Source organism: Mauremys reevesii, linkage group 5 (assembly GCF_016161935.1).
Source record: "Mauremys reevesii isolate NIE-2019 linkage group 5, ASM1616193v1, whole genome shotgun sequence".
NCBI classification, from domain to species: domain Eukaryota; kingdom Metazoa; phylum Chordata; order Testudines; family Geoemydidae; genus Mauremys; species Mauremys reevesii.
Genome location: NC_052627.1, coordinates 106,859,349 through 106,880,614, shown reverse-complemented (window position 1 = coordinate 106,880,614; position 21,266 = coordinate 106,859,349). Strand labels below are relative to the sequence as shown.

Sequence of the window (21,266 nt, the reverse complement as noted above, 5' to 3'; positions counted from 1 at the left end):
CCAGAGGTTGCTGACCCCTGGCATATATGCACAAGGAGGCCAAATTATGGTTGCACAGCAACTCCTCCTCAATGGCGCCAAGGTCTCCTTGCCCAGCCAGTCCCAGTCTCTTCCCTGGCTCCTCATCCAGTCTCTCTTCCCACCCTCACTGGCTCACAGTCTCCTTGTCCCAATATCCTCCTCCTCCTCCACTTCTCCCCACCCAGTCCAACTCATATCCCCTCTTCGGTCAAGTCAGGCTTTGTGATGTCTGTGTGCCATCTGGGGGAGCATGGAGAGCCCAGAAGCCATGCTCCGTCCCCACTTATGTGAAGAGACCCCTCCGCCTCTATGGGGCCATTATTGACTTTAGTGGGACTGCTTGCATGAGAAAGTAGAAAAATGGGATGGGAAATGAAAAGTTCAAGGATGAGCATATTTATTATTTTTTCTTAACAAAACAGTAGTAACATACTGCTGTGAGGCTACTTTTTTATTTAGTTAAATGTTAGAATTATTTTTCCATCTAGTCTCTGCAATATCCTTTACAATTGTTTTCTGATCACAAGGTGGTTTGTCACATTTCTCTCTAAACTGCAATACTGAAGTACATTTATAATGGTTATAACTGAAATATTATGCTAGTGAGTAAATAATGTATTTTACTTTTTTGTCCACCCAGTTTGGGGATCATTCAAAAGCTCCTTCTGCGTTTTCTGCCATTTATTCTAAAGGTGGTATACCTTGCAGGTAATGAATTTTTAAAACCAATTGAACTGAATCTGTTCTGACAGTAGTCTTAGGTGCAGTTAAATAGATCAAGACTCATTTAGTGTAGGATGAAAACTATACACTGACGTGTATGTTCTCTGGCTACTTGATTTTACTGATCTCTGAAGGTGCCTCTGATATTTAATTCTTCTCAAAAGGAAGCAAAAACAATGAGGAGTCCGGTGGCATCTTAAAAACTAACAGATTTACTTGGGCATAAGCTTTCATGGGAAAAACCCCACTTCTTCAGATGTAGAAGTGGGTTTTTTACCCACAAAAGCTTATGCCCAAATAAATCTGTTAGTCTATAAGGTGCCACCAGATTCTTCATAGTCTGTATCCACAAAAACAAACTACCCCTCTGATAAAAGGAAGTAATCACTCAACATTTGTTTAGTTATTTATTATCATACATAGATGTAGAGGCTGTACCACTCCAAAAATGGTGAAGTACTTACAGAATTAATTTGAGTCTACTTTGTGAAAGCTGTTGATTTCTTCATACAGAGATGTTTTCTTCCTCACAGTAGCAGAACAGAATTACATTTGGTGTCATTTTAGTGAGTAGGCAATTGCCAGTCCTTTTGCCTGCAGTAAAGGTGCAGGGAATGGAACATTTCTTACATGATCAGTTTCTTTACTGCTAGCAGCATCTTCCACAACTCTGTTATGTTTGGGCTGCTCTCTTCCACTTTGCAGTTTCCAGAGGCAGTTTAGGTTGCAGCGCTACTCATGCTGGCCACGCCCCCTTTTCCTGCTTGCCTCCAGATAAGTCATTCCAAAACTTGTAGAAAGAAACTAGTAACAATAACCTCAATGCCAACTCAATAACTATGTACTTCAATGCTCTTCTGACATCTAAGATGTGCAACAGCTTCTCAGTAGGATGCTGTGGCCTTGGACAGAATGAGGGAAGAATAATCTCCTGTGAAGCGTGGAAAGGAGAGTTTGCTTTGGTGAAAAATGATTCTGGAGTTCTCAGCACCACCTTTGTCATTGTGGAACATGCAGTAAGGTTTCTGTACAGATAATGCTGCCAACTCAGACTTATCTAGCAGATGCAATAGTGACCAGAAAACAGGTTTTGATAGAGTCTAGAATGCTGATTATTAAAACCAAAAGTTCAGATCGGTGAATTGTTATGGCTTTTATTACCAGAGGTAGTCCCATTTTGAGAACATTGGTCTGACAACTAGTCCAGCCAGTCTGACTGCTCTGAGAAACCTGGATACCTGAGAGTTGCCTGTCATGGATCCTGAGGATCCTGTGAATAGAATGCTATTAACGGCTGATACTTGGCATGCTATAATATTGAGTCAAAGACCTCTATCCATGCCCTTGGTCCAGATGGAGGAGTGGGCCTTTAATGGAGAGACTCTCCTAGATGAGAGCCAGGTCTTAATGATTTTGAGGACAGACCAAGGGTTGCTAATGCTTCTCTTGCAATAGGCAGGCTGTTAGTTGAAGCCAGTCTCAGTCTTGATGGGGAAAAGGCCTGGAAAATGATATCTGGTCTTCTCAGTAGCTCTAATGATGGTTCCAGTTTCAGCTGTATCAGAACGGAAAACTATGGCCTCCTAGGCTAGTAGGGAGTTGGCATTATTATCTTGGTTTGTTCCCTCTTTATCTTTTGGATCACTTTCCCCAGGAGTGGAAATATTTATGGCAGGCCTTGCAGCCATCTGTATGACAGGGCATCTGTTTCGATGGAGTTGGGGTGTACTTCACTGGTAAAATATTTGTCATTTTGCAGTGTTGCGGTTTGCGACCCAATCAGCTGAGCGGAGATTGGCTGCTGGTTCACAATCCACATTTGCAGGGAAGTCCGTCCTTTTAAAGATCTTGTCCTTAGGAGTGAACTTAAATCTGCCCAGCCAGGCTCTGTTGTTCACCGCAGTTACAACCAGGGAATTTGGGGCTGGATGGGAAAAAAAGCCCTTAGCTCCCTGCACTGGGAAAAAGTAGTGTTTCTCCAAGCGCTTTGTGGTAGGTAGTATTGAAGTTGGCGTGCTCCAAAGAACCTTTGCAGGCTGTAAGAGTGCATCATTAATAGGGAGGGCCACTTTCCTGTGGCAGATGGCTGCAGGATATTGAACAACTTATGGATATTTTAGGAACTCTGCCTGAATGCCCAGGGAAGCCACCACGAGCTGCAAAAGGTCCTGGTATGTCTTGAAGTCCCCAGGCACTGAAGGAAAGAACGAGCCAGGTACTGCCAAATCATCCAGGGACGAAGAGGAGCCAAGAAGAGCCAAGGCCAGGTCCTTCCCCTTGTGGACCCAGATGGGATGATTCCAGAGGCTCCACAATGGGAAGGTTCACTGGTGCCTGAATCTGTGGTGGATGGCGATCCCCGCCACCGACCTGCCCAGTGATCTCATCTTAGAACAAGATTGAGGTGTGCAACCCTTGGGACCGAGGAGCATCCCACGGATTCCATGGAGGCCACTGGGCATAAGGATAGGACATTGGTGACCAACAGGTGCAGGGCCAACTGTGAGACAAGTGCCAATCCTGGTACTTCTGGTGCTCCATGAACAGCCCCCCTGTGAGCCAGGCAATAGAGAGCGGGAGGAAAAAGATCCCGACCTTGATGCTTAGGAGTCTCAGTTTTCTGGGGACTGGTACCAACAGTGGAAACAGTACCACCAGCACTGAGTATGCCTCTGTTGTGCCCAGTGCCAGGAGCACTGTTGAACCCGAAGTCAGCATTGGTACCGAAGTAGCTGATGGTGCAGAAGTGGAAGGTGCTGAGACCACCACTGTAAAATGGGTGGCGCAGGATGCAGTGGTGCCGAGGAGGTCCCTTGCCCCGAGCCCAGCACCGACCCCACTTCCACAGAGTGCGGAAGGGAAACATTGGGGTGTGGTGCCAACACAAAGGTTCAGCAGTCTGCCCAGCCAATGGGGCTATAAACGATGTAGCCCTGGTAAAGTCTTAGACCAAGGGAGATGTCGGAACGGAAAGGCAGAGGTGGTCCTTTGGCAAAATATCAGGAACCAATGTGGAAACAGTCCATGCTGGCATTACTCTCATCGGTGCCAGACTCAACAGTTACGCTGGGGCGAGAACTGGTGTTGACAGTACAGGGTCTCTAATCTTCCTGTGCAGTCCTGGGGAGTGGTTAGAGGCACCTGTGCCATCCTGCATGCCAGTGCATGCTCTTTCTGTAGGCGGCAGAAGAATCTCCACAAGACCTGAAGTGGTCTCAGTTGGTCTTATGTGACCTTTTCCTCTGTGCACTTGATGGGGAATGGCTCCTCCATCTCTTTAGAGAGGCTCTGGCTCCAGAGCACAAATAGCAGCACTCTGAGAACCTAAGGATGACCTCTGATCCAGCATAGGCCACATAGCCTGTTTGAGCAGATGCTGCTTTGGGCAAAGGTTTCTAGCCACCGGAGTCCATTTTGTGAATGATTTACAAATAACACCACTCCTTGACATGGGCATCGCCCAAGCACAGGTATGGGGATCATTCTTGGAGATCACTCCCATGCACAACAGACAATGTTTAAACCGTGGTGAGGCCATCACCAGGAAAATAATTAGCTAAATTAACTAACATTAAATTTAACTAATACTAAGGTTACTAACTATATACAACTAGAAAAAAGTCTGAGAGAGAGAGATTGTGAAGTTAAGAACCACTTAGAGGGCTCCAACTCTAGCCACAGGCAGCCTCATAGCCCCTCCTCTGGTGCTGTCTCATGTAGCCAGAGGAGGGGCTATGAGCAAGAGCTATCAGCGCCGCCTCCTGTGGGTATTGCTAGGCAAAATTCTCTACTTAAAGAAGAACCAATTAGCTCTAGCATAAATACAGATAAACTTAGTTAAAAAAAAAGTTTGATCTTGTAACTATCCATATAAATACAAAATCTTTGTTTTGATAAATATCAGCACATTAAGTATCAGAGGGGTAGCCATGTTAGTATGTATCCACAAAAACAATGAGGAGTCTGGTGGCACCTTAAAGACTAACAGATTTATTTGGGCATAAACTTTCGTGGGTAAAAAACCCCACTTCTTCAGAGGCATGGAGTGAAAATTACAGATACAGGCATAAATATACTGGCACATGAAGAGAAGGGAGTTACCTATACAGGTCTGTCACATCTTACGCACATTTAACATGTGCAAATTCAGCTTTACGCGGTTGGCAAAAAAAACCACAACAAAAAACAAAACAAAAAGAAAAATAACAATGTAAATACTGTTCCTGTAGTGTGGGCAATTCCGCCCGCCATTACTCAATGTAATTTTGACTATACGTGGTTTTCACTTTATGCGCTGACTGCGGAACGTAACCCCAGCATAAGATGAGACAGACCTGTAGTGTTCTGCCCAAATAGGGCTGTGCATTTCACTGGGAAGGCAGTGCCTATTAGAAGTGTCTATATACCTTTACAGTGATTTTTGCAAAACAATTGCAGATCTTTTGGTATGAATAGCATGTTAAAGAAATTTACTGTTATATGCTGTTTATTTTTCTCTACCATTTACTAACTTTTGTTTTACCTGATAGGTTGGTTCATGGCTCAGTAAAACACAAATTACAGTGGGAATGTCTTCCTGAAACTCTTCCATTTGATCCTCTTCTTATTACTTTAGCTGAGGTAAACTTGCTTTTCTTGAATAATAGAATAATACAATGCTTTTTTGCCATGCAAATCTCAAAAATGAAATTGGCATGCATTATTCAAAGAGGTGGGTAATTGAATGTTGATAACTACTATAACTAAAACAGTTGTTTACGTATTACTTCACGTCAAGTGCCAACTCACTCTGATATCTAGATACTGTTGTGATTGGTGGTTTTCTGGAGACCCAAACTAAAATCTTACACAAATTACAAGAATAAATAATATTCAGATGTTGAGCATTTAGAGGCAAATCCAGTTCCCAGTGTCCAGACCAGCTATTTCAGTTGGATAGTGGGAACCTTCACGGGAAGGAACATGGGGAGGAACAGTGGACCTGCATAGAAGCAGATACTTTGTACTCCTCCAAACATCTCCAAGGAACTCGAACACATATTTTACCCCTCTTAGTTTTATTCCTAACTGTTACACCTCATTTTTATCTCAGTGTGGAATCCAAAAAGTTATATTCCTTAGGGGTTGTAACTAGTGGATCTTTCTGGATTACTGGATGAGCTGTGTCTGGTGGACACTCACTAGTCTCCTTTATCTGGATCCAACCATTGGATCCCATGTGCTCTTAGGCTGGCAGAGACTGGAGAGAGTCTGGGTGTTGTCTTTAGGCCTCTATGCGCACTCTCAAGATGTACTTCCTCTCTCTGGTATTTCTTCCTGAGAGAGAGCATTCTACAGTCCTATTGGCTAGGCCCTGAATCTAGTGCCAGCTCTTCCAAGCCTCCCCCATAGCTCTTGCATGCTTCTAGAGTTGTACTGAAGTTATGGATCCACTGGATTACTGTTCCCCTCTTCAGGGAATAGAGAACAGTGAAAGCAAGAGGCACACAAACTTTGCAACAGAATTACTAAATCAGTTGTACTTTACTTACAAACAAAGCACGAGATATACCTCTATAGAAAATAACAAAAACCTTTATGCAAAACTCTCCTTCCAGTGCCCTCACCACTCCAGGAGTGCTTTGGTCAGTCCTTTCAGGATCCCAAGACTCTCCTTGCCACCACCATTATTGTCTTCTCCTCCTCCCTCCTTCCCCACCCCCAAAAATTAGTGAGAGCCTTCGCATTATAAGGTTGCTGTCCCCCCTTTCAAGTGACTTTCCTCAGTGGCTTTGAGTTCCTCATCAGGTGATTTGATGGTTGGGTACATACTCACCTAGGAGAACTAGTTCCACTGGGTAGCAGCTAGCTTATTGTTTTAGGATGTTTCCATTTGAATGGGAGACCATCCAGATTAATGACTCTTGCTTTGTCTGCATTATTAGCCCTTTGCTAACACTTCTGGGATCCTCACTCTGAGGTGGAGTTTTGATATAGATATGTACAGACATACCCTAATCCATCACACCTTCCCTAGTGAAGGCCTAAGGGATAGGTTTTAGTGGCATCAGGAGATGCCTTTTTCTCTCTGTCCTTGGGCTTTGGATCAGCTCTCTCCTTTTGCATACTCTTTGCTACACTAACTAGAAAAGGCAGAGGGGAAGGAAGATGAAGCACCTAATGGCTGCTGATTAGCAATTGCAACCAAAAATGCTAGTGGCTAGAAGGAAAACTTCAAGTAAAACCATCTTCCTAATCCAATATGAAAAGAGAAGTGAAGAGGAACAGCTGTTCATTCTTTCTTCCTTTCTACCCTTTGCAAACATCACATGAGTAGGATTCAGTCAGAGGGTGAATCGGGAACAGAAAGGACTGTTAGATTACAGTGTTTTTTCTTGCCTATAGAGTTGTAGCTTTCCTTCCCATCAATCTAAGAACAAAAAATAAGCATGTTAGCTAAATGTTTCAGTGAAAAAGAACAGTAGTTAATAATAGTGGGGTTCAATTGTCTTTATGCTTCAGAGGCAACTTCCCCTTGAATCCATTTGTCTTTGTTTTATCTGTATACAAACTTGGGAAGACAGGGATTTACAAGTCCTTATTTGGAAGATTTTGTTCACAATTATAAGAGCTAGAAATCTTAAATTGTGTACAATCTTAATCTATCATGGGAGTTAAATGAATACATAAAATAGGCCAGATGTGGCCTATATGCTGGGAGTTTGAGTATGATTTAGAGATTAGATTCTGTATTTTATGCATTGTACATCAACTGACAATAATGCTGTTCTGTAATCCTTTTAAAATCTCCTTTTGACCTTATATAGGCCCAATAAATACTTGTCCTAATAATGCTTTCTGAAGAACTGGAACATTTCAGTATAGCTCTTTATGTAGCTTGTGATAACGTATTGCTCTATTTTAATAGTTTTGTGTCTTAATATTATTTTAAATTGTTCTTGGAGACATTTCTCCCAGGAAATGAGAACTCTGTGATGGATTTCCAGCAATATTTTAAGAGAATTAATATTTTGAAAGCGAGTAAGCTTTTAATAAACCCATAGAGATATTGTAAAATGTCATTGTCAAAAGATACTATATCTCTAGTGTTAAACAGACTTTCAACTGAGGGGTAATGTTCAACCAAAACAGTTATTTTATTACGATTAGTCACTGTCAGTTTCTATAGATATAGTTTCTATAGACCTGTTAGCTGCAATATATTTGTTTTTGAGCCTTCAGTAAGATGTAGCTCTCAAATTGGAGCAAGAGGGTGGGTGGGAATTACAGCTCCCAAGAAGCTAATCTAACCAAGTTACATCCCACAGTGATTAACCATCTTCAAATATTATCTTTGTTTTTAGTATGTTTATCAGTTTGAGCAGTAAGATTATTTTTAAAAAATATTCTTCTCCATAATTTGGGTTATGGAAGAGTAATGGAAAGTTGCAGAACAAACAAGAACCCAAAAGATCTGTGGATTTTGCTGTTCTTTATAATAATACTTATTTTATTGGGAGTGACCACTATAATTAAAGTTGTATAAGGATTTCCATTCAAATCCTGTTTTCAATTCCTTTACAATCTTACAGCACTTTCATTCTAAGGCCTGAAATATTTCACACTAGGGCTCTGCCTAGTGGTAAATTTTCTAAAATCCTGAGCAAAACCATCCTGAAATTTCAGATGTTTACATCTGAAACCATGAAATTGACTATTTTTTAAAATCCTATGACACTGAAATTAAGCAAAATGGACTGTGAATTTGGTAGGGCCCTAGATAGATCATTGTGGTGTGAAAAGGAAGGCCTTTGGCAGAGCTGAGTTTGGATCTCAAAGCTTCAGCTCCTGTAGGGAATCCTTTGATTCTTTTGTGGTTTCAGAGATTCTCCTGTCAGTCACCAGTTTCCTGGGTGTAAATAAATTTAGGTCCAACCCAACTGTGCAAAGAGAACCTTCTCTTCAGTGAGTTAATCTTGCTCAGTGGAAGTGGGGCCTTGTAAACCAAAATGAATCAGTAAGCAGCCAGGAAACCTAGTAGAAAATATGCTCAAATTTATCCTTACCTTCTGCTCTTTGTACTGCTCACTACAAATTACTTTGTATCCAGTATTATTTCCTGTTTTTCCAACATTTGGCAGAGAGTTTGCCTTAAAAGACATTCTAGGAATCTCAACAAACTTAAATTTAGGGCGTGTCCACATTTGAAATTCTACAGCAGCACAGCTCCAGTGCTTCAGTGCAAGCACTACCTATGCTGACAGGAGGGGACCTCCCATCAGTGTAGGTAATCCACCTCCCCAAGATGCAGTAGCTGGGTCAACGGACGAATCAGGTCAATCAGTGGTGTGGATTTTTCACACCCTTGAGTGATGAACTTTTTAGTGTAGATCAGGCCTTAGAATCCTGTATCAGACATGCGAGGCTGAACCTGAACTATGTTTAGATGCTTTTGAAAGAAAAACAATCTCTTAATATTTGAAGTGGCTGAGGGACCTTCTCTCACAGAACAAATCAAGGATTTCTGCCATATCGATTGTGAGTTCCTGTAACTCCTGTGATTCAGGATATCACAAGCCTGCACATTTGTACTGCTTTAAAGTGTCAGCCTTGTACCATTTTCTGTTTTCATTAAGGGTAGAGAAATCCCTTAGAAAGATCATCTATTTTCTATTCATGGGGCTGTGGATAAATTAGTTTGGGAAGATGGAATGAAAATAAGGAAGTACATCTGTTGATGAAAATGACCATATTAAAAGGGTAAAAGTATTCTTTCACATACCAAGGAAAAAACCTGAATATTTAGTGAGCAGAGATATACTCAATAAATCCACATGGTGGAGTAAGTGTATTTTATGTTTTTGAATGGCTGCAATAAAACATAAGCAATATATTGCTGCTAGAGGGAACCTTTTGATGTTTTAATGTAATGTTGTGTTAAAAGTTACATATTAAGAAAAGATATTTTCTATATATATATAACAGGGTCTAAGAGAGACAAAACACCCATATACATTTGTATCAAAGGAGGGCTTTAAGGAATTACTCTTGGTTGAAGATGCTACTGAAAAAGCAATTCCCTTGTTGCCTCGTCTGATTCCAGTGTTAAAGGCTGCTCTGGTATGTTTCTCTTATTTTTCATTTATTGTACTCTTGGATTTTTTTTTCTTACAGAGATGAAGTCTAAAGAAAAAGGTCAGTTTGATACAAGTGTTGCAGATGGGAAACTGTCTGAATCCTGGGATGACAGTAGCAACCCGTGAGAAGTGGGGCAGCTCTCAAATGACTCTTTAAGCTCAGAGAGTATGTCTACACTGCAGTGTAAGCCTGTGCTTGAGCCTGGGCTCAAGGCTACACCCCCCAGCCCATCTACACTGCAGTTGTGTTAGCCCAGGGCTCGGTCCCAGGACCTTGCAGGGCTGGAGGGTCTGAGCTCAAGTCAAGCAGGGTCTGAGCCCTATTACTGTGCAGTGTAGTTGCAACCCCACTTGACTCAGGTCCCGGGAGTCATCTGGAAGTATCCCACATCTTCCTTAATCCTCTCTATCCCAAGAATCTGCACTCTATTGAAAACAGAAGTCCCTTCCCTCCTTCCCCATTTGCAAACAGAGGCAGCTCAGGTGAGTGTTAACCCATTCTATTCTGAGCACCAATCTGCAAGCACGTTATCAGAGAGCCTCCTGGGTGTGCAATGGAGAGCAAACCAATCAAGCCTTTTGCAAAGCAGGGTGCTTCCTGGTAATGTGCAGGGTGGGCAGTAAAGTTTTCCCACAGTATATCATGTTCCTAAGGCTAGAGTGACCACACTTCAGGGGGAGGGGAAGGAGGACTGCTCTAGGGACTCTGAGATATAATTATTTTGATATGGCTCTGCACACTGCAGTGTGGACACCAGAGCACTAGGTTCGAGCACAGGTCAGAAAATTCTTAACTACGGTTAAAATATAATGTAGATGCTCAAGCCTATGGTTCCCTAACACAGGTCAGCTAACTGAATTCCCATTAACCTTGGTCTTACGTTGCAGTGTAGACATACTCAGAGTGTGGGAAATAGGCACCAATAGAACTTCAACATCATTGTGCTTTATGTATAATATGCATATAATCAGAGGTAAAATGAACAGACCCCAAAGCAAATAGATAAGAGTGTTTTATGTAAAGATTGAAATAAAATTAAAGGAGTTCAAAGGATGAAATGGAATAGATCAATGGGGAAAGAGGAATAACATTAGAAAATGGGATTAAGCATGCTTTTTAAAAATATGTATTACAGTAATGCGTCTGAAGGAATTGAAAGGTTATGGCAAGCCAAAAGTCTTAGGTTGGAATGGACCTGTATGAGGACTCTTAATACAATGGCCCAGATCTGCAAAGATACTTAGGTGCCTAAACCCCAAATTTAGGCTCCTTTGCAATCCCGAAAACCCCATACTTGGCTGCCATCCAGCCCTGTAGGAACTTGAACTCAGTGTTAAATTTCCACTAAAAGTTCCCTAGTCATGTAAGTATCTGCCTCTGAGCATGCACACTGCTGCCTCATTCTAGGCATCTGGATTTGTCTCTCCCACCTAAGCCTTATTGTTGTCCATAGCCGGGAGAGATAGGCGGAGAAGAGCTGTTTTGTCTGTGGGGCCCGATCTGATCGGCATGCTCAGAGGATCAGCATTGCAACGCCTAGCTCCCTTTGTGGATCTGGGCCCAAGTCTCTTTTCAGGGTTATACTCCTAGTTTTCCCACTGACTTGCTGTGTGAATTGAACCAAGTCATTTAATTTTGCTGTGCTTCCGTTTGTTCACCTATAGAAGTATCGTAATTGTTATTTACCCCATGGGTTTTACTGGGATGGATTAATATTTGGAAATTCTTTGATTCTTATGTTACGGGCACTACAGCTGAATCAAGTAATATTCATGGGCACCGACTGTGGGTGCTGCAGGGCTGGAGCACCCACAGGGAAAAATTATTGGTTGCTCTGTACCCACTGGCAGCCAAGATCCCCTCATCCCCCACCCCACCTCCTCCTCTCCTGAGTGCACCTCATCCCCGCTCCTCTGCCTGCCTCCCAGCGCTTCCCGCCTGGCCACTGTCGAACAGCTGTTTGGTGGCGTTAGCACGCTCTGGGAGGGAGGAGGAGGAGTGGGAATGTGGCATGCTCAGGGGAGGAGGTGGGGAAGAGGCAGGGTGGGAATTTGGGGAAGGAGTTGGAATATGGACAGGGAGGGGGTGGAGTTGCGGTGGGGACTTTGGGGAAGGAGTTGGAATGGGGGTGGGGCGGGGCCTCATAGAAGGAGCGGAGTGGGGGGCGGGGCTGGGGGCAGAGGGGGGTTGAGCACCCACCAGCAGGAGCCAAAGTCGGTGCCTATGGTAATATTTATATTCTTTATCAGTCCCCTAGGCCTATTCTGGCAGTTCTAGTTATTCAAACTTTTTCAGTGTTTATCCTTTTTCTTTGAACTTTTTCCCAGTTGTTTTCTTACAATGTAATGCTGAAAATAAATGCATTTCTCTAACTGAGGCCTAAGAAGTACTTTATGTACATCTAATCCTTCCATTACCACTGCAGTTCAGTATAACACATAGTTGATCATTACACAAAACAGTCATTAGTGTTCTGTAATGTTAATGATCCACAATAGATCCTTCCAGGAACCTCATTCAATATCTTTTTCCAACCTAACACTACAATAGTTACTCTGGGTTTACTGATTTATTAGCTAAAATATTACTTACTATACTATAATTCCAGCTAATCCACATTTCTTGAATGCTTTTTAAAAATGCTAAGGGGTAATGTAGCAAAAACCTGACTAAAACTGAGATTCTGTAGATGGACTTGTCACAGTTTCAGAGTAACTGCCCCTGTATTCTATCCTTCATATTTCACTTCAGGCGTGTCCAGTCAAGTCTCAGGTCTGCAGCCATCACCAGTCTTTGTGTGGGGACCCTTGCCCCACTCCTATCTGACATCGGGTTTTAATCCTGCACCTAGCCCTGCCTTACACTGGGATAACCCCAGAAAGCCAGTCTGCCTAATGGCCAGCACCTGTAACATTGATTTATCTCTCCAAGGGCTATGAGCAGTGTATTGCCAGCAGTTACAAGTTACCACACAGCTCTTTCTAAGCAAGCACCTTTAGTTTTAAGGTGAAAGCATTACAGAGAAGACATAATAAAAGCAATAAACTGATTTAAACACACACTAGACATACCAGGAGCCACCCATCAGTCTTATGGGGCCCTAGTAGGCCAAAGTAGTTCGCATGGTTGGGGCTCCTCTGTAGGGAAGTTCCTGTCCTTTTGCAGGGTCAAAAAGAAGACCCTGAGTCAGTTCACACACGGCCTTTTAAAGCCAAAAATGCTTTATTATCCTAGTCCCAGGAACCCAGTTTGAATCAGTATATGTGAACCTCCCCAAGGAGGTGATTTCTCTCTGGAGATCTTCAGTGAGTAATTCACCTTAATCACCCCCACATACACAGTTTTAATTCCTGAAGGAGCTCTGGTAACCCTCCCCCAGGGAGTAGAACATAATCACATTCCCTGTCCCACAGTGTTACATAAACGTAATAAAATATGTTCCCCCAAAGATACTGCATGCTGTTTAACTACCTAGCTGGCTCTCCTATCAAATAAATAAATGATTAGTTGTCACACTACAGAATAAATGAAAAAGTCTGTTTCATTCTGAAACTTGCCATCAGCATCCAATATTGGATGCTGTAGTGTGTTTTGTGTGTGTGTGTGTGTGTTTCCTTTTTTCCCCCTGAAAATACATTGGCATTTAAATGTTACATGCTTGATATTAACATATTCAATAATGCTGTACTTGTGTTTCTAAACCTCTTCAAACATTAGTGTCAGTGCTTTGAAAAAATAAAGCACCGTGTAAGTGCTAATTATTGTACTCCAGAGATTGCTGTTTTAGTGAGCTTGCACATTTGATTGTGGATTACTGTTTAATAGCAGTTTATTAATTTTTCTCCCCCTTGCAAGGCCCATTCAAATGGTGAAGTATTTGAAAGAGGATTGAATGCTTTGATACAGCTGAGTGCCATTGTTGGTCCTGCTCTTAATGATCATCTGAAACACTTACTCACAAGTGTAAGTACAAAAAATAGACCCAGTAACTGTACCTCTTCATTTCTTATGTTACTTTTGTTTAGAGACTTCCTGTCATTTCACACAAAGATGATGGAACTTTCAGCTATTCCATGAAAGGCATTTCTTGATAAGCTTTAGCAGAGATTCATAGTTTTATTTTATTATATGGTGAATTATAGCACTGTAACATTCAGTATAGCTACTAGACCAAAAGAACAATTTCTACAATAAACCTCCCTAAAGACTGAGACAAATTAGTTACTGTGTTTTGACGGGACATTGTTTATTATAAAATTACCTCTGAATTTTAAATATTAATATTTAGTAACAAAACCCATTAAAGTTGCTGTGATGGGGAGGACTAGGTCCTGAGGCCCCCTGCTGAAGGCCTTATGGCCCTGCCACACCCCACCCGAGAAAAGGGCCGTAGAGAGGTCCTCCGAGCTGCCTAGAGCGGCTGTGTGGGAAGCAGCCAATCAGGGCCCAGCAGGCTAGTATAAAAAGAGCTGCAGGGCCAGACTGAGCGCAGTTCCTTGCAAGAGCTGGAGGAGAGTGGATGGTGCTCCAGGCTGGTTGCTGGGACTCCATGAAGTCAAGACCCTGAGATCAGGGTGTAGAATGTGCAGGAGCCACAGGGAAGTGGCCCAAGGAATTACAGCAGCAATACAGTTTATTTAAAGGGACATTGCGGAAGGCTGCTATCTATAGGGTCCCTGGGCTGTCACCCGGAGTAGAGGGCAGGCCCGGATCCCCCCCAACAGCTACTGGGAAAGTGGCCTGGACTTTGAGGCACCACAGAAGGGGAACTGAACTGTAATGGGTCAGCTGAAGAGCTGGGACCAGAAAGGCCTGAGAGGATGAAGACATTGCCTCCAGGGAAAGAGACCTGGGGCACTGCTGTATTCCAGAACAGGGACAAACAAAGAGAGATGTTATGGAGGGCACTGAGAGAGTACCCCAAAAGGGATTTGTGTTGCTTTTATCTCACAGACATACTGTGTTTGACTTGGCTGGAGGGCTGAGTCAGCGAAGACCCACCACAAACAGAAAGAGAGTGCAAGCACACACAGTTGGCCAGGGGGCACTCGCGAGAGGTGAGTGCAACCCCATTACACTGGTAACAGAAGTGGGATTGTTTGGACCAGCCCCTGCAAACAAGAGGACCATGGAAGAGCTGATAAGAGCTCTAGGCCAGCAGCAGCAGGCTGTGGCAGCTTCAAAGCCTCAGCAAGCCACCCAGCAACAGCACGGCAAAACCCTTCAGGGGCTTCAACAGCAGCAATTCCAGGATCACCAGTCTCAGGCTTGGCAGGGAGCCTGGCGGCTAAAACAGCATCTACCCTCGCCCGGCCGCTGCAGGTGCCACAGAGGAAAGACTCAGAAGACCACCACCGCGGAGCTGTAGGTACTATGGGCAAGGAGGTGAGGTGAGATGGATTCACCTTGATACAAGCCATGGTTGTAAGTCCAGCCTGGTTGCCATGAGGGTTGCTGGGACCAGTAAAGGCCAGGTGAATAAAGACACCTAGCCATGAATGGCTGGGGCCCAGGTTATAGATAAGGCAGAACAGAGGACCATTGGGACTCCATTTAGGGCTTGGAAGGCTGCCCTGGGGACAGTTGTTTTGTTTTTTTTTCCATTGTGGGGAAATGGGCCACATAAAAAGCTATTTCCCCCCCCCCCCAAAAAAAAACAAAAAAACAAAAAAACTCTTAACTCAGGAAGGCAGTACTGGTACTATCATAGTCCCAGGACTCCCTGTAATTGGCAAACCTTGTAGACAAGGAAGAAGGACTGAGGCCCATGTGATAGAAATGGGAAAGCAGTTTAAACAACCCTTTTGCTGATGGGAAGACCCAGCCTCCAGTGTCTGTCCTGAGGGAAGAGAACATGGGGAATGTACCTAATGTCGCAGGAACTGAAGCAGGGCCGGGGCCCTGAAATGACTCCTGTGGAGAAGAGCCCAATAAGAAGCTCTGAGGGACAGCAGAGTTCCCTGACAGGTGGTGTTGGAGATAGAGGGAAACCTGTTTCACAGAGCCTGGGAGCTCAGAGAATGACTGAAAGTCAGGACTCTTTGTTGGGCAACAGGCACCCCTACCTGCAGAACAAGATGAATGCTTTCTGATATGAACTAAATAACAGGTTAAAGGCTTATGAGACCGAGACTCAGGTCCCGGGAATAGAACAGACACATTTTCAAATAGTGAAAGAGCTGGCCAAGCATCTGGGACAGACGAAGCAGGAGACAGCCAACCTTGAGAAGGTGAAGCTGGCGCTGGCGGCCAAATGTAAAGAGGTATCAAAGGAAACCAAAACGTGTCTGCCTAGTGAGCGAGACACTGTGTACACAAAAGATGATAGGCAGGTGAAGGAGGTGAGCTGAACTAAAACCTGGAGGAGGAGGTCTCCAATCTAAAAGATAGACAGAAGGAGTTGGAGCATCTGCTTGTTTTGGAGAGGGAATGCTCTGCCTATTATAGAAACCAGTGGGCCCATACAGAAATAGAGGTACAGGAGAGAGAAACTCTCTCCTTGAGCAGAATTCTGAAAGAGCCAGCAACAGAAGCTGAATCTAGACAGGACCCAGCAAGCCTTAGAGCAGCAGCTTACCATACTGGGAAAAGAGCCAGAGACTAAGACCAGAGAGTACCACGAGGCTTGTGTGGATACCAGTGTGTTGGTTGATGGGCTAGGCATCCAGAAAGGCCTCCCGAAAGGAGTGGGTAGCAGTCTATTAAAGAAGCAGGTGTCCTGTGGCACAAACACTAAGTTCCCATGTACAGCAATGCTGCAATAATGGCAGTAGCCCCCTCAGCCACACAGCAGGCCTCTACTGTAAAGGACTGAGGTAAGTTAGAAGAGAAGGCTGCTACGGCTGATTGGAATCAGGCTGAAATCCTGGACTATGGATACAGGTAGCTCAATACTGGCAGGAGCTGGAAGAGATCTCCTCTTCATGGGAAAGGACTGTAGGGCAAGCAGTAAAACAGGAGCAAGAGCTGACTCATCTCAAAGTTGAAAAGGAGACAGCGGACCAACAGTGCTTAGTGCTGCAAAAGGAGCTGACCAAGCTCCAAAACCTGATCAAGGTCCAGCCAGGGTCAAAGTCCAACTCGGCTAAGGAGAAAGCTGGGTTTTTTTGGACTGAAGCCAGTACAGAAGGAAGATGGCTTGGATAGGGACATACTCACCTGCTGAAGCAGAGAGCTGCCTGACCATGGGTCTAAAAACCCAAGATCATGATATAGTGGCAAAGCAGGGCAACAACTGGACCTCTGCTAAACAGAAGAGCTCTTCTCAGAGGGAAAAAGGAAGCTAAAAATGGTCCTAACCTGTTGAATGTCATCCACACAATAGTGGGGGTACAGAAAGAACAAAAGTAGGTGTTGCTAAGCCAGGTATTGAAAGCAGTGGGAAAAACAGTACAGAACCTGGTCTTTGGAAGTCCTGGAAGGGATCTTAACCTGGATAGAGAGCTCCTTAACTCTGAAGACTATACGTGCAGATGAATCCAGAAGGACTCCTCTCCAGATCAGGAGGCCACAGTAAAAGAGTTTATTTCTGGGGAAATCCCAGCTCTGTTAACCAGCCTACAGGCAGTAAAAGGCTTTTACTATCTGAACGCGCCACATGTGGTAAATTATGACATGCCACTGACTATGGAGGGCTACGTGCACTGTATGGGCTACCTACAAAAAGGGGAACCCCGGGCTGTGGTCATTTCATATTTCTCTGAGGAAGGTAAGAGTATTGCCAAGGACCTGGTGGACTTCCTAGTGTAAGCCAAACGGGAAGTCGTCCCCCCCGCCCCCTCCCGCGCCTTTGCTGAGAAACATGGCTAAAGGGTACCTTTGGTCAAGCCCACCTTTGAGATAGGTTTACACTGAATAGAAGGAGCTCCTAGAGAGCCTGAACAATGAAAACCTCTCCAGACAAAGAATTCTGAGAGGAACCCTGATTAACTGGGGCAGTGAGATGTTAAAAGCTCGCCAGGTAGAAAGGCCTGAGAGGGAACCCTGCTAAAAAGGGGACAAGGATTATAAAAACTCTCCAGGTAGAAAGGCCTGGGAGAAAAGTATTCTGAGGAAGCAGGGCAAAATTAATAGGTGTGTTGCAGAGCTACTTAAGGAAGGAGTCTGAATTGGAAAATTTCTCCAGGTAAGAGAGGCCTGGGAGGGAACCCTGACCAAAAGAGGCAAAGATTATAAAAGCTCTCCAGGTAGATAGGCCTGGGGGAGAAGATCTTGAGCAATCAGGGCAGAAAGTGAATTTCTCTCCAGGTAGAAAGGCCTGAGAGAGAAGACACAGCTCCATTGGGGTGAGAAACTGCCAAATCTCTCCAGGCAGAGAGGCCTGACAGGGAAACCCTGAGAAACCTAAGCAAGGACTACTAAATTTCCCTGTTTTTCCCACTGTGTAAGAGGCCAGGGAGGGAGAGACCTAACAAGCAGGGGCACAGACAAGCACAGACAAAGGAACTCCCCAGACTATTCCCAGCAACAGTTTCGTATTTCTTTGGTACCCTTGTTTTGCATCAAAAATAGTTGCAAACAGATATAAAAGCTGACTGTATATGGATTTTATACTGCTACCCATCATTGCAATAACTGAGCATTTTCTGCGAAGCTGTTTTTCATGACAAAAAACTTTGTTTTCCCCTTTTGCTTTTGACCATGTGTCTTACTTTGGAATTACTTACTATGCGTAAAGTAAAATCCTTTTACTGCCTGTAGGCTGCTTTCATTTTCCTGAACTAAGGTGAAGCAATAATCTAAAGCAAAGTAAATGTGGTTGGTTTTCATGCATTGTACTTCAATCGTTTTCTTTCCAAGTTATATTTATATTTTTATTTTTTCCAATAGATTTCAAAGAGGTTAATGGACAAGAAATTCAAAGAGCAGATCACTGTTGCGTTACAAAAGCTAGAGCAGTATGGTGGAAAGGTGAGTTGAACAGATTATTCTCTGCATTTTACATTTTGTTAAAAAATATAAAAACATACTTGAATTTAAGTCATGTCAAGAAAACGTCTGATTTCAAGTCTCTGAATCCTTCAAATTAGAGCTTTGATCCTGCCAACACTTATACACCTCTACCCTGATATAACACGAATTCAGATATAACATGGTAAAGCAGCGCTCGGGGGCGGGGGGGAGGGAGGACTGCGCACTCCAGCAGATCAAAGCAAGTTCAATATTACACGGTTTCACCTACAACGCGGTAAGATTTTTGGCTCCTGAGGACAGCGTTATATCAGGGTAGAGGTGTATATGTGCTTAACTCTACAAACTGTGACTACTCTATGTGTAAAATTAAGCATATGTGTAGGTTTTGCAGGTTTGGGGCCTAGTGGTGTTGTGTACTGATTCATAATGTGCAAATAGTTTTATTTTCCTGTATATGAATGGTGACCTAGAAAATAAATAGACTCTACTTCATGTAATACATAGTCACTTGTAGCCTTTTATTTTACATTTCTATAGAGAATACTTTCTGATTTTAAATGATTGTCATACATCGCCACACTAATTTCTTGTGCTCCTTCATAAGAAACACAGGTGCACACCTTAACATGACATTCCAAGGATCCACACCTACATAGGGATCCACACAGCAGGCCTCTTACTGCCACACTGAATTCCATTCTATGGGACTCCATTGGGAAGTAGGTGCCTGTCCACACAGATGCCCTTTGCAAGTTAAGTGTCTCAAACATTAAACTTTCTGCTAGGAGGTGTGTGCATACTTACTGGTGAGATGGAACATTTGCTATTTTTTCCTCCCTAGACACCAGAAGAGCTCTATAGTTCTACTTCCAGGGCTTGAAATTTGTGAGGAAAAAAGTTTATCTACTGCAGTGACATTTAATGTTTTTAAAATACTGGCTTTGTTAGTTAATCTAAAGTATTTAAATGTCCAACAGTAAGCATCAGTTTGATCCAAGTTCCATTTGTATTAACATTTTGTCTTCCCAAACAAACAGGATTTTTTCTAAAGCAACAATAAAACAATTACTAAGAAATACTAAAATTTTGTATATAAAACATAAGAGATATTGCATATATCTGATACATTTTTGTACTCTACTTTCCGATTTCCACTTCTTCTTTTGTCCTGTTTTCTACCCTCTCTTCCTGTCCCCTTTTCTTAAGAGAAATTCTCTTACCAACCATTATTACACCCTTCTTTAAGTTCTCTCACTCCTCCCTTGTTGTCTTTAAATTATCTCCTAACTCTTATTGAGGATTAATTCTGCCTTTGTCAAACACACAGCTTCTATTGATTTAATTGAGAATTCTTTTGATAGTTTAGTTTGTATGATGGGTGTTTAGATATGTATAATTTTAAGGAAATGTTATAACTCAGATACTTCCCTTAGTTGCCTTCAGAACTAAGTTCTTCATACTGTGTAAACTTCATTTTTATCAACAGGAGAGTGTAGCTATCATCAAATCTAAAATTCCAACCTATTGTTCCATCTCCTCTTGAATGAGAGACCCAGCTAGTCATTTACACTGCATGGTGTGGTTGTGGGCGTCAGAAGCTGACTGTGGATGCTGTTGGAATTTCCTTATGGTACAATTTATTCTAATAAAACTAACCACAAACATTCTGTAATCTGGTTTGGGAGAAAAATGAAGGTTAAGTGAATTGTGTCCATAATATCTTGTAATTATGGCAAACAGTTATATCATTTTTATTATATAAATCTGTTTGTGTATCCAGTCTTATGTTACAGTCAACAATTGGTTATCTACCATTAATTGTTTCAGCTGTAAACAAAGTTAAATATTAATTCATTTTTGCTGTACATTCCTATTTCCTTAAATAATTCTGTCACACTTATTGTGTTTATCAGATGTTACATAAAAGGTAGAATTTGATTGTAATTATTAATTAAGCAGTAACTAACTCCCTGCTAAAGTGCATATACATATTTATTTTACATAGGTAAAACTTGCAATGATTTCTTTCCATGATGAGTGTTACAGAGATGAAAATGTGAGTTTTCTGTTACAAAAGAACTGATTTAAAACTAGTTGTACGGTGTTGCTCCAGTAGTGTAAATAGTGTAAAATAATCAGGTGTTGATATTGGAATACTGTTTTTCATATTCCATCCCAGTAACCCTTTATTTTGAAAACTGTCACATTGGGAACTTAAATCTTAGCACAGTACTGAATTAACAGTTTAATACTTAATTCAGATGCGTGTATTGAAACAGTAAATCCATTTGGTTGAAGAAATGCCTGTAGTCTAGTATTTTTTCAAAAAACAAAAACATTCTGCTTGTTTTTCTTTCTTGTATTTTATTTTTATATATAGAATTTTTTTATTTTTTTTTTGTACAAAATGTGCACATTTAGTTTACGCAAACACACTACAGCAAATTTCAGGTGTACATGTATTGTACTACTCTTATTCCTACACTGGTGAT

General features: G+C 42.5%; 1 protein-coding gene across 3 annotated transcripts in view; it reads left to right on the top strand.

The window, feature by feature from the left end:
• PACRGL (parkin coregulated like) overlaps positions 1-21,266 on the top strand; it is a 32,177-nt gene that overhangs the window by 10,421 nt on the left and 490 nt on the right. For 2 of the 3 annotated variants that reach the window (XM_039540968.1, XM_039540965.1), the window contains 7 exons: positions 662-729; positions 5,274-5,364; positions 9,709-9,843; positions 13,717-13,824; positions 18,691-18,771; positions 20,261-20,404; positions 20,780-20,830. In XM_039540968.1, the coding sequence (XP_039396902.1) occupies positions 662-729; positions 5,274-5,364; positions 9,709-9,843; positions 13,717-13,824; positions 18,691-18,771; positions 20,261-20,317 (540 nt within the window). In that variant the 3' untranslated portion in view covers positions 20,318-20,404; positions 20,780-20,830. The remainder of the gene's footprint in view (positions 1-661; positions 730-5,273; positions 5,365-9,708; positions 9,844-13,716; positions 13,825-18,690; positions 18,772-20,260; positions 20,405-20,779; positions 20,831-21,266) is intronic. The other variant, XM_039540967.1, reaches the window with a different exon arrangement.